Source organism: Meleagris gallopavo, chromosome 20, assembly GCF_000146605.3.
Source record: "Meleagris gallopavo isolate NT-WF06-2002-E0010 breed Aviagen turkey brand Nicholas breeding stock chromosome 20, Turkey_5.1, whole genome shotgun sequence".
Lineage (NCBI taxonomy): Eukaryota > Metazoa > Chordata > Aves > Galliformes > Phasianidae > Meleagris > Meleagris gallopavo.
Window position 1 is genome coordinate 8,815,021 of NC_015030.2, and position 13,617 is coordinate 8,828,637.

The window sequence follows — 13,617 nt, forward strand, 5'->3', positions numbered from 1 at the left end:
TCCAAGTCTAGAGTAGAATGGTTACATGTTACTTTTTATTAGAACTGTATGTTAGCTTCTGAATAGCATGAATTAACAAAATACTTTTTAAACTAAATCACTTTTTTTTCAAATTTTTCTGGTTATTTTCCAACCTCCAGTGAAACATCAGGAAAGTATCAGGAAAAGGAAACGAAATGCTGATGTGACTTCTCAGATACAAAAAAAAAAAAAAAAAAAGATACTGCATCCACATTGCTTCTATTTCCCCAGATCTCTGCTGTTGTAGTCTGCACAGATCAGTAATCTGTGTGTGCCCAGTGGTGCCCTTGTTTGTTATACTGTACCTGTGGCCTTTTCCTAATGCTTTGATATGCCTTCCTGGTTCCACTGTGTTCAGGTACTCAGTTTCCTGTAGTTTTTCCTCACTATGAAGCTGTATTTATTGCCCTTTTCCAGGTGCTGCTTTGCTCTCATTTACTTCACGTGCGTACATTTCTGAGTGTAGATATTTTTGTTTTCCCACCCTTCTGCCACATTTCAGACTATAATCCTATGCTTGCAGCCTCTGCCAGCTGACCAGGCTGCGCATGCAGGGTCGTTGTAAGACAATGAGGATGCCAATTTAGCAGTATCATCTACTGGATCAGAACATGTGGGTTTTGTCTCTCAGTATCCTCATTAATCAGTATCTGCTCTCTTATGTCTATTAAATAAACTCTTATTACTTGTATGGAATGAAAATGAATCCAGGAGTTTTATAATACAGCACTAGAACTGAAAGGCTCAAAAATAATAGGTAAGCAGACTAAGGTCTTTAAGTATTATGTTTATGCTTTACTTTCCAGAGCAGGAAGCAAGTCTAAGTTGGTAGCTTACTGGCTAAGATGTCAGAAGGTCAGATCACACATTAGGATTTGGGCTCATCCCAAACGTTGACACAGTACTGGAGGGGGAAGGGAAAGGAAAAAGCATGTAAGAATAAAAGATGTTGTATTCACCAGAAAATATTGACTGGAAATATCAACCATTTGACCAGGTCTTGGAAACTCCACTATGGAATCCATAAGGTGTTTCTTTATCTTCTGTTGCTAAATATTGAACTAGGCTGGTAATGAGAATCAGGTCTAATGAAGAAGACTCCATTCACCAACCCTAAAAATATACCTTTAATATTAGTTTAATTTTAATTAAATATGATTCTGTATATGTTCCCATCTGAAAAAAGAAAAAAAGAAAAAAAAAAGAAAACAACCAGAGAGCCTAAGGCTATAATTTTGTGAGTGCAATTGGGCTCAGTATGTTCCCTTGAAAAACTATGTGCAGAGTAGTAGAGACAAAACTGCAAAATCTGCTAGGATGCTTAGATACTATAAATCTGCACTTCGTCTTGTTTTTTTATTACATCACAGCTTTGCTCAGTTGAGGTTTTTTTCCCAGCTTTAACCTTTCACATATGATCTACAGCTGCTGGATGCAACAGGAAATGAAGCGTGGGGATTGTGTCATCATCTGCTCCCACCCGCAATTCAGTGCAGCACCAGAGTGTAAGCAGTTCTAATTTCGAAGTGAGATAAATTTCCTAGGGCCTTCACTGGCTGAGCTTTGAGTATCTCTCTGAGCAGCTTGTTTTATTGCTGACTATCATTGTCGTTGAAAAAAACCTTTCTTATTTTGTTGTAAAACATCCTGATATCTAGACATCATAAAAAGATTCAGAGGAAAGTGTTAGTTCTCAAATCATATTTTCAAAATAAACTCAAAAGCGAAGAAATTCAATGTTTAAAAAAAGACCAAATGACTAGTCTGAAAAAGATAGGTTAAATACACATACTTGTGAAATGTACATGAAAAGGAATCGTTTGTATTCTATGATGCCTGTAATTGTATTTGGTGTTCTGGCAGGTATTTCTAGGCTTGCTTTTGCAAGCCTTACACTTAGAAAGACTTCTAAGGGTCCCCAGAATACTTTTTAGCTCTGAAATCCACCTGGAGCAAGGTAGAGAATAAAAGTCCTTTTTCTAAATTACTGACATGTCTGTCTCTCATTGTAGTGCATTCATCAGGCTCATTTTTCAGTGACAATGCTCTCCACTTCATGGTTCTTAAAACTGTATCTTCAGTGTTATCCAGGGTCAGTTTATCCTTGTGTTACAAAGAAACCCAACACAACATTGGAAGGCAATGTACTTTCTCACATGCCCACCTCGTACTCTCAAACAATAGACCCTTTCAGTGTCAATGTAATTTCCTACTGAAGAAATGTTCCTACTGTTTGTTTTTATTTCAATAGGTGAACAACATCATATGAGCCTTTCAGAGGATAAATGGGTTGGCTGGGCAATTTTGGCTTCTTCTAGGATCATGCTCTCCATTCAAATATACAGCTCAATTATATGACTTCCATACTGAGAAAATACTTTAACTTTTAAAATGCACAGCAGCAGTCTGGTCTTAATAAAAATGTTTAAAACCCACTCTTAAACCATAACTCCAAGTTGCAGCTGAACATGAAACATCCTATTAGAAACAATTACACACAATTTCTGTCATGCTTTGGAAGATAGGTATGTGCACTAGGGATATTAAAAATCAAAACCCCCACATCTCTAGGTGAAAAAGGGAAAGGCTTAACCTTTCAAGGTATGCTTAGACAGAAATGCAGTGAGCCCTGTAACTTAACAGCAGGCACCTGTTTGAAGTATGTACAGCATGTAGGTGTAACCTTTGGCTTTATGTATTATAGAATCTCTTGGAAGAACTGCTGCAATCCAAAACTTGAACAACACAATCTATGAAAATGATTAATTGTCAAGGTTCCTCTGTAGAGAAACTCTGTAAGAGAATTAAGTTTGGGGCAAAAACTAGATCTTCCAGCATTACAATGTCTATCTAAGGAGGACAGACAAAGGGACAGAAACAAAATCACTTAAATCTTTATGCTATGGTTACTTGTGTTTAAACTGTAGGAACATCTTACAATTCAACTAGTTGTGCAGCTGAGACAGAGGCAGTTTTTCTCATGGATAATATTAATACCTATGCTCGAAGCCATTCAACATAATTCCTTTTTTATTATGGTATGTTCTGTGAAACACTTACTCATGGTATGCAGTTCTCCCTACTTTGGAAATTAAGGTTTCCAGGGAAGAACTGTTCCCCTTTAACATGTTCCTGTCTTACTAAAGGCTACTTTTGTAATTTAGACAATAATGGGTTACAGTCAAGTTCTCAAAGAACAGGAAATACTAAATCAATATGATGTTCTGTCTTATGAGTACATATGTGTTCATATGCAGTCCTAATTAGTATGTTAATTGGCAGCTGAAGAAAAATATCAGAAGTGCTTAAACAATAACTTGATTTACCATTTTGGTCAGGATTTCTCATAGGTCTGCAATTACAAGCCAGAGTGTTATGAAATCATTTAAACACAACTTATCTTGTTACAGAGATTTGTTGTTCTTATTTCTTCTCAAATAACATTTATCTTCAGTGTAGTCCTAGATTTATAACAACTTATCTCCTGTCATAGCTCTTCCTCTCTGTTTTTGCATGGAGGTTTCCAGTGCCTTTTGAGCTTGAGGAAATGAGAGAAAAAGGAAGAAACACTGTCTGGAAGTCTGGTACTCTCCTCTGGTCAGAATACTACAGCGGGGCAGTAAATGTAGTTATGAACTATCCTGAAGGAAGGCAAATCCATGCATAAGAAGATGACATTACTCTCAGCTAATTGAAATCTAAATACAATTAGATCTCATTTGAAAATGTTCTTTATACACAGAAGGCTAAAATAGAAAGCAGAATTGCTGATGGGAAGGTAAGTGGCAGAATTGCTGATGGGAAGGTAAGTGGCCTACTGGTGAGCATTAATACCAGAAATCTACATCTACCCCCGTCTTCCCACATTTTTCTGTTCCACTCAATTATAAAAAACCAATGACCTGCTTGAGAAATAAAATATCAACCAGATGTTTCCTGAGCAAAGACAACTTGTGTTTCCCTTTATGCATCATCTTCTGAGAGGCAGAACTAGTGACTGCACATCTGACATCATTCACTGTATTGACTTTGGGTTACTCAGAATCTTTCCTTTACTTAACCTTCCATCTCAAATACAATAGTTTACAGAGATCATATGGAAAGAATGGATTTGAATGACTAGAATATGATGTGGAAGAATGGTTTATATTCACTCTGCTACAACAAAGCCATTTGCTGTCAGAGTCGTGAAATAACAACTTGAAGGGTGGAGGGCTATCCATTTTCTCATACACATTTTGGCAGGACAAAGTGCTGCACATTGCCCAGTATCAATCCTCATGGAAACAGGAGGTGAGCAATAATGTCAAAAATGAACTTCTTTTTTCTTCATAACATAGGTATAATTTATACAAAATCAAAACTTAATCAGTTATGAATAAAGCTATATAATGTTTTTGTCTTCTGCATCTGAAGACTTCACAATACCAACACTTTTTTTTCTTTGTCATTTGGACAAGAAGTCACAGCACACAAAGCTGCAACAGCTTTTTCTTCCCTGGCAATACGAGATAGGTGAAAGAACCAATGCTTGAATAAACTGAATGAAGTGCCACTACACATTTATATCACTATGAAAGACAACGGGGGCATAAATTTAACATAAAATCTGATGTTATGTTCATTTCACTTCACTGCTTAGTGTGAATAAAAGAAAAGCTGTTTCCAGTAGCTACTGTTTAATTGAATGTGAATTTTAATCTAGAAAGTTGTGTACAGCACAAGAAGCTGCCTGTGCAATGGCTTCTAATAAGGGTACGTGAGCAAATGCCATGTATTCTACAGTCTCAGTGTGAGGTCTGTAAGAAATGAAGTTTTCAGCAAGACTGACAATGGAACCATTCAGCCCCTTGAATGCTCAGTCTTAATGTTTCAGCCCAATGCAGACAAATGCATACTATGTCTTGCTGACAAGTAGCTGTAAGAATGACAAGGAAGCAATCAGGTATTTATAAATACAAAATACTTCCTCTTCTATTAAAGAAACAACAAAGTATGGAATAGTTGGAGAAAATGAAGAAAATTAGATGAAAAATAAAAATGTTGCAACAACTGAATTCAGAGTGGACTGAGAGTGGTCTTGTACCGTAATGTCCAATTCAGTTACATTCTCCAAGTCAGACTCTTAAAAAGAAGCCTGAACTGCTAAGAAGTTTGCTGTCAGAACACATGGAATCCCACTTAATTCTCATGAATCCAACTTATTCTTCAGAAGCGCTTTAGAAATAAAACAGCACAGGACATCAGCCTGCCATTGTGACCTGCTCAGCTCAGCCAGTTTTAAACATGAGAAACTGAAAAGAAAAAAAAGAAAAAAACCAGTACAGATACAGTAATGATTTATTGGAAACACACAAAGTATAAAGGCAACAACTTCACCCATTTCTTTTTTAGAAATATAAACTTACTCCATCACAAGATGTGTTCAGCAATAAAATTAGATTTAGTAAAGATGCAAAATATTTTCAATCCCTGAGACTATCTCTCAACTTTGCTGAACTCTGTCCTTCCCCTGCAAAAGTGCTGTAAACGTAACTCCTGCTTGGTTGTGCTTCTAGTGGATTGCCATCCAAAATGAATATTTTCATTCTTTACATCAGCATTAAAAATGTAAAACCACCAAGACTTTCACATCAAGTTAATTCACAAACAGGGAAACAAGCATCTCTAGAGAAGTTACAAGCATCCAGTTTGAAATTATTTCCAACTTAGAGCTGGTGTCCAAGCTGCTTCCATTAAATTAACCATGGAAGCAAACTTCTTTTTTTTGCTAGCTAGACACAGCTAATGCTTTATACTTTCCATATAGGCATCCTGAGATATGAATGCAAGGCTTTACATACACATCCTTTCATATCTGAACTTAAAGCCATCACAAGGAAGCTTACTGCAAGCTTCAGGTAATTTACCTTTATGTGCTAATTTTTATTTTTATTTTTTATTAGAGAGGATCATTTTAAGTACGATAAATTCAGGTAGCAAAAGCATTTCCTCCTAAACAATGCAAGTTGTATTACTCAGTTTCAGTAAAAAGTCACCCTGCAAGGCCACAAAGAGAGACCCAGACATAACACATGCATATGTGTTCAGCATAAATTCAGACATTTTTCCTACTAAAAACTATTATCTCTTGCCCAAAGATGTGATGCTTTAATCAATAAACTCTAGCTGGCCTATGACAATCAGCACAAACAAAGCATGGGTGACATGACAGAATATAAGTGCTATGAAAAGGATGCAGCTGATGATGGTATTACATGTTGGCATCTAACTTTCCTTGGAGAAGGAAACAAAGGTCTAATAAGATTCAAGGCATAAACCAGCAACAAAAATTCTTTCCAATATTAGAGGTAGATTTTATCCAGTGTGTTATGTAATAGCCATTCTGTGCAGAACTTTGGGAATTAAATAATTCAGATCAAATGTCACCTATGTTCTTTTAGAATAGTTAGAACAAGCTTTTTGCATATCCTTCAAGAAAGCAGGCACCCCACTCTGTAAAGAGAGAAGCAGATAAGTCACTTTTGTACAGTGCAAAAAAACAAAAACAACAACAAAACCAACCAAACAAACCAAGAACAAAAAAAGACCTCTATTAAGATCACTGTTCCACTGTATAGATCAGGACCTTCAGACAAATCCAGGGCAATTCCAAGATCTGGTAGCAGCGGACATTCATTTAATATTATGTGACTAGACTGCATTACTGAAGTTTGCAAACATTAAGACTGTTCACATATGGTCTGGAATATTGATTTGTTGTCGTCTTGTACAAATTTACCTGCCCAGTTAACTACTGCACAGAATAAGACAGGAATTAAAAAAATATTAAGACAACTGCTCTGAGGAGAGCAGACAACAGCATGTCTCTAAAATGGAACTGTCTCAGAGCTAGGAATATGAATGCATCCATTTCAGAAAAATATATATATATACACATACATATCATACATACATGTATTCACATATATATATTCTACTCAGCTTGCAGAAGACAGGTTTGGATGCAGCAAATAGATTGGTCAAAACAGAGTAGCCAAAGGTAATTGCACCATCAAGCTTTACTTACCTTGGCAGCCCAGTTGACCAGCCACGATGGAATCATGCCACCAGGATTATCAAAGTAGTACATATAGACTAGAGATGAGAGAGAAGTCATCAGAAAGTTATCCAGACAAGGCTGAGGATTAGCTCTAACACCATGTGATGGGGGCTGCCAAGGCACATGACTGAAGCAGTGCATTCAACAGTTTTTGATCCAAGTCCTTTACTAAAAAAACCCTCAAACTTGTATTGAACAGGAATGTGAAGTGTATAACATTTCCTAGTTAATCTCTGGGGAGCTCAGAGTGATAATATGAATTTATATTATTCCAAACTAGTCTAGGCAGCCTGTTTTATCTTCTAAGTTTGTCTTTAAAGGACTGATTTCAGTCAGGAGCCACTCTCTAGGAAAGCCTTGTTTTCTATAGATCTACCAAACATGCTACTTGAATCATTGCTGAAGTAAGCAATTTCCAATTAGCATCAAACTACTCAACTGACAGGTAGGAAAACAGGTATGTCTTTGTTGGGTAGCTCATTCATTTTAACACTCCAAGAGCTCAGTACATACAATTTTTAGTAACTGCTTTTAGCTTAAAATCTCCACTCTCCCTCTTCATGCATTTTTTCTTAATGCACACATTCTTAGGCAACACAATCAGTTTTTTAACTTCTTACCTCTAGATCCAGTCTTGCCATCGCTTTCAATTGCTAGACTTTGTTTATAACTTTTAACTCTGATAATCCCAGGCTTTTCAGGGCACTGAGGAACAGACACACTTTGAGCTAACACAACCCAGATCTTCCGCCCATCAACATCCATCTCTTGACATTCACGAATATAGACATACTGTATTCCAAGTTGAGGAGACATGTCAAAACAGTGTCAGTTTGACATACGATGAATTGACAGGTGGATTCCATTACAAATACCAGTTATTTCTCACCCTTCTGCATGACTCAATCCCACAGAGTAATAATTTGACTATGTGAGATTTAGTTGTATGTGGGAAGAAGAACCTACACTCTTCTTCATGCTATACATATTGATACAGCATGAGGACACATTTATGGTGTTAGATCAAGTGCAGGAGAGCAATATTCAGTACACTGTCAGGATTCCTGGGTGACAGGGTGATAAAAGCCACAAAAAGCAAGAAGTTTGAAAGGATACATCTCTGTTTGAGAGAGGAAAAGGGTACTTCACTTCCCAGTAGATTATCTTTTCACCATCATACGTTTTCTCATACAGCTCTAGAGTTGAAAAAGATTGTTAGATATTTTCCCCTACTAGTGCAAAATTGACACGTATGTAAAATTGTAGAAGACTTAACAAAATAAATCTGTAGCAGGACTGTTCAGGAACCAAACACACAAACATAGGTGGCCTGGTTTTCTGCTACTACTCAATTCATTGATGTTAAAAGAAAAAAAAAAAAAGACAATAATTCTGGGAGGAAGACACAATCAAATTCCTTCTCAGTTATCTCATTCAAAGCCTTTCCATCTCAAAACTTTCTCCTCACCCCTGCAAATTCTGCATTACTTCGAACCACCACATAGAACATGCTTTTGCACAAGCACCTCATTATCCTTGTAAATGATGGAATTAACATGAAGCGAGGATAAGTGCTGGTTTCTAACACCTGAAGAGGTCTTACATGACAGATTAGTGAAGTTCAGAAGAGCTATTAGGATGCTCACAGTGGTATGTGATGACAACAGTGAACACAAAACTTGAACAGTTTTATGAGCTTTCATTATATCACCTTCAGTCTGCCTTGAAACTCAACCAGAAGGCAGCTGAATGGGAAAAAAATAGCTAAGAATAGTCCCTAACACATGGCAGTGACTCATATAGAAGTAGTGTGGTATAGAGGAGAAAAATAGTTCAAATCAAACAATAAAACTGAGGTTAAAGAACCCTCTACTGCACAGCATCTTCTCTTCAGGCAGTAAGTGGCATCCTCAGGGTAAGGACCTGACAATTCACAGACCTGAGCCAGAGTGAGTTTTTGCCTGTCCAGGGACTGGTCATTTCATAGATTCAGCTATAAAGAGTATGATCCAGACCAGGTAGTTCACAACAACAGAGCACTCTTCTCCATTAGGATAGACCTACTTTGAGGTACTACATATCCTTCAGGACTAACACAAGTCTGTCATATCACTTCATCTAGTTTTGAAAATAAGGCTAGAACAGTCAAATAACCTCATTGCTAAGGCAAGAAGAGTGCCACAAGTGGCAGATGCTTTCCCTTAATAACATGCTCCCATTATTATATTCTGCAAGTCAGCTGTCATCCACAAAAACAGCATCTCCTCTTCTTCAGAGTGGAGCAATAGCAGCTGCTTAAAACTCCCAATGCTATAATAAGCTACAGTGTTATGCTTTCCAGCAGAGGTCACTGGAGTATTGGCTTATTAGCTTTCCTTTCATTTTTAACTGTAGAGCTTTCCTTTTACAAAGAAGCTAAAACACAGATTTAAAGACATTGATGCAACTGTTGGCTACTGACTGATCCACCTACAGTACATCACAGGTCTGATTTCTTCATAATCAATATTTGCTACTTTAGCAGTCAACTGCTACCATTAAATTGTTGGTCAGCACAGTGTTCCAATAGGAGCAGCAAGTTTCAGTACTGCTCAGGCCCAACCATTTTGTTTCATACCACAGGAGCCTGTGGTGCTTCCATCGCTGTTCTACAGTAGTTCAGTCACAGCTTCCCTGCTGAATTGACAGCTTCAGCACAGGCCCGGATATCCACATCACAGCTGAGAGGTGCTGCTCTTGTGGGTATCTCTATGATATCCAAGAAACTGCTTTGGAAATAGCCAGGGTGCTAACTGCAATGCAACAGCAGTAGCAGAGTGATGGGGACAAACCCTAGGCAAACCCTAGGCAAAATGAGATCAAAGCATGAGCTTCTAAAGTACTCACGGGAATCCTGTTCGTATCTGCCTCCACTCAGGTTTTCCTGAACAGAACCAGAGGATGTGATTAGCTCCTCTCATGCTTGGTGCAGGAGCAGTTACCTTTTCAACTAAAATGTCAGCTACTGCTATTCTGGACTCATTTTTATTTCAGTGCTAGCCAGTAGTTGAGCAGAAAACTCTTCCTTGGACTGCTGTTACTGTATAGTTGTAAGAGCAATGAGGAATACAAACACTAAAACAAAGAGCAAGGAGACTCTGAATGGAAGCTTTCACATTGTTCACCATATGTGGAAAGGCAGAAAAAAAGATCTTATATAATTTACATTGAAAATGTCGACTAGCACTATTTCACAGTTCTAAGAAATGGGTGAGCTTGTGTCAAATTCTAAACTAACAGGAAAGCTTTAACGTTATGTTTGTGCCTTACAGGGTTAACTTCTGTGCAACGTACCAACACAAGTATGAATTTGCAGACAAACTTATCAAGGGCAGCAAGGAAAAAAACGCCAGCTCTGCAAACATTATCTAGTTTTTAGTTTAAGGGTGTAGCTTCCCCCAACTGCTTCCTTTCTTTTCTCAAAGAAGGCGTTAACAAATGCACTTAAAGACTGCTGAAGTGAATTTAGCTAACACATCTGATATCCAATTTAATGGCATTTGTATATTTGGAGCCCACCTCCATATTGTTTTGTTTCATTAGTGGCAAAGCAGCCTTTGCTACAAGAAAGCTATTGTCCATTTAGACAAATAACACCTTTACTAATTCAGAGGCAGCTTCTGAATTGTGCCCATGTACTGACGTGTGCCACATAAGTGTCTCTCTATACAAGTACAGCCAAAGGCATTACAGTAATCATTCCAATTGAGCTGCTATAGGCTTAACACGTATAACAATTAACATTTACTTGGTACATAACACTATTCTTTGTTTGGCAAGACACGTGTTGCAGTTTTATTGGCCTGAGCTCATTTTAGGAACAGAATTAAAATGGGACATCTTTAAAATAAATTGGTTACTGCATCAGTTCAATCACTGCCCCATCCCTACCAACGGAACGTTCTAACACTGCAGGGATATCCAGCCACAACTCCCTTCTTTCAAAAACATTGAACAGACAAAACTAAGTTAGTTATTCCTTCCTCTGTAAAAGCCCCAGATTACTATTCTCTGGATTCACACATTTCTGATTGTAAAAGGTGCCAAAAACAACCAATGCTTTCTGGAAAAAGAAATGGAAGTAAACCCATTGCATCCTTTCGGCCGCTGTTACAATGTGCAAAGATACACTGAATGTATGGAATGCCTGCTAAAATTTAACTAAGGGATTACAACAATCACAGCAGTCGAAGCTGCTAGGTACTTCAGCACAGCAAGTGGTGCCAATTACGTGCTTTAATCAACATGGAAAGAATTTGTTCCAAAAGGAAGCTAAGTGACAGTGACATGTTAGCTGTTTCATGTCAGTGTTTACTTGTGTATAAAACCTTGTCCCAAAATACGTTCATGTCAGTACTGAAGTCTTTCGAGCTTTACAGAATCACAGAATGGCCAGGGTTGGAAGGGACCTCAAGGATCGTGAAGCTCCAACCTCCCTGCCACATGCAGGGCCACCGAACTCCACATTTAATACTAGATCAAACTTGAAAATACCTTTGAAGAAAGTTTTAGTGGGAAGAGTCAGCGCGGACACAAAGTTGGCTTTCATACCACCTACGTCAGCTTACCTTTAACATACTGATCCCACTGTTTTCTGAACTCTAAGTCCATATAGACATCTGCACAGAGTTTTGGGGGACAGTCAGCAAGACCACCAAAGATTTTATACTCATAAAGTCCTGATTGCTGTGAAAACAGAATAGGGAGAGGAAAAGTCACACAGGAAAGGGAAGTATTCTGCAGCAGAGAGAACAGCTGAAGGAAATTAGGTGGAGCACATACTACAAAAATGCTCAGGAGCCGTGAAAGCAAGTGTTGAAAAAACAATGCAAGATTCAGTCTTTAACCTCTTGACATTTTCATCTATACATGAAAGTATAAATCCAGACAGGCTGACCTGCCCAGCACAATGGTTGTGCCTTCCCTGACACGGTGCTCTCTTACTTCATAAGTAGTTCCAAAGGGACATTTCTTCACACACTCACCCCTTCTCATCTCCAGTAGCCAGGGCACCCAGACTAACTCCTGGCAACGCTGAGGCACTTCAGAAGATGAGCATGTAATTGTTATGGCAGTGTCTCCAGGCCCTATGAAATGAGCATAAGGACCTCATTCACTTCCAGGAGGTTACCCAGCAGTACATGACCTGGAAGAACCCTTCCTGCAAGTTTGCTGTGTCATAACTGGAGGCTGAGTCACAAGAAGGGTTTACAGTATTCATGCTTATATATAACACACTACATATATTTGCCTCGAGTATTATTTGTTAGCTATTTTCTTTGTGAAAGCTGCCCACACTGAAGGGGTGGGGTGCAGGATATCTCCAGCACTAACTGATGTTTCTCTTAACATATGGAAACCACATCTGTGCTTGTAGGGCAACGTTGTGCTGTTGTTAGTACCAGCTCACAACTACACTAAAACAATGAGAGTAATTTAGGAATACAGTGTAGGAGTCAAATTAAGCAGTCCCGGGGAGAGAGAAGGAGGGATTATACAGCATTCTGTTGGTGAATGGTTGATCTTTCTTCTCTTCCCCTCTTCATGCTCTACAATTCAACTGTAAAAAATGAAGTTTTAATGTAGCAGAAGATAACAACGGGCCCAAGAAGCTTAAGCTATTCATCTTTGCTGTAGCACAGTGAAGCATCAATCCCTTGCTTCAATGTTCAGCACAGAGCCAGTAGCAATGTAATTTACTGTCACAGGGCTCAGAAGCTGCTACAAAGTACAACTGCTCCACTACCTGGCTCCTGAATTAATTGATTGATTCCACCTTACAAGTGAAGGCAGCCACAGGACGGCTCATGGGCTCACAGGCTTTGCTGCCTTCAGCTCTTGAACCACAGCCCCAGAAGAACCACAGTTGTAGAAATGATACCGTGCTTCTCTACCAACATGTTTGTTCCATTGCTGGACAAATCACGGCCTACATCATTAAATAACTTTTACTAAAAACCTTTTGGTTTTAGCAGTAGCGTTTTAATGGAGAATGAAATAACGATCTGAAAAGCGAAGCAGCACATCCCGCAGCAAGTAAGGGAGCCGTTTACAATAAGAAAACTGTAAGAGTCAGCCGTTTCAGGGAGCTCTGAGCCGGGAGGCGATGCCCACCCAAAGCCGGGTGGCAGCAGCCCGGGGCGGAGCGCTCTGTGTGCTAACGGCTTCGTGCGCCCGCTGCCCCGCCGCTCGGAAGAGCGGTGTTTACAGCAGCAGCAGAGCGGCTTTCTCCATCAGCAGTTAATAGCATTACGCTGCAAGCCGCTTTCTGAGAGCCGGGAGAAACCGAGCCGGGGCGGCGGAACTCGGCCTGACCGCAAACCCGGCCCGCAGGGCTCGGCCACGGGGTGCCGCGCTGCCCGCCCACCTCGTCGTACAGCCGGTAGATGCTGACGCCCATGCTCTCCACCAGGAGCTGCCAGGGCGGCCCCGGCGCCGTCTGGCCGAGCTCTCTG

The 13,617-nt window shown here is 39.3% G+C and overlaps 1 protein-coding gene and 1 long non-coding RNA gene across 7 annotated transcripts in view; one reads left to right on the forward strand and one right to left on the reverse strand.

Moving 5' to 3' along the window:
• LOC116217327 overlaps positions 1–3,799 on the forward strand; it is a 24,490-nt gene extending 20,691 nt beyond the window's left edge. Inside the window, exons 3-5 of one of the 3 annotated variants that reach the window (XR_004161747.1) lie at positions 141–778; positions 1,447–1,526; positions 3,541–3,799. This is a non-coding gene — a long non-coding RNA (uncharacterized LOC116217327). Of the gene's footprint in view, positions 1–140; positions 779–1,419; positions 1,527–3,540 lie in introns of all 3 variants that reach the window. The other 2 variants (XR_004161748.1, XR_004161746.1) reach the window with 2 other exon arrangements.
• Positions 3,800–3,826: 27 nt separating this feature from the next.
• PCTP (phosphatidylcholine transfer protein) overlaps positions 3,827–13,617 on the reverse strand; it is a 10,117-nt gene continuing 326 nt past the window's right edge. The window contains exons 1-7 of one of the 4 annotated variants that reach the window (XM_031556355.1): positions 13,530–13,617; positions 12,148–12,249; positions 11,731–11,848; positions 8,240–8,319; positions 7,744–7,915; positions 7,091–7,158; positions 5,344–6,516 (exon numbers count right to left, since the gene is read on the reverse strand). In XM_031556355.1, the coding sequence (XP_031412215.1) occupies positions 6,451–6,516; positions 7,091–7,158; positions 7,744–7,915; positions 8,240–8,319; positions 11,731–11,773 (429 nt within the window). In that variant the 5' untranslated portion in view covers positions 11,774–11,848; positions 12,148–12,249; positions 13,530–13,617 and the 3' untranslated portion in view covers positions 5,344–6,450. Of the gene's footprint in view, positions 5,316–5,343; positions 6,517–7,090; positions 7,159–7,743; positions 7,916–8,239; positions 8,320–11,730; positions 11,849–12,147; positions 12,250–13,529 lie in introns of those variants that run through there. The other 3 variants (XM_019621774.1, XM_019621773.1, XM_010721580.3) reach the window with 3 other exon arrangements.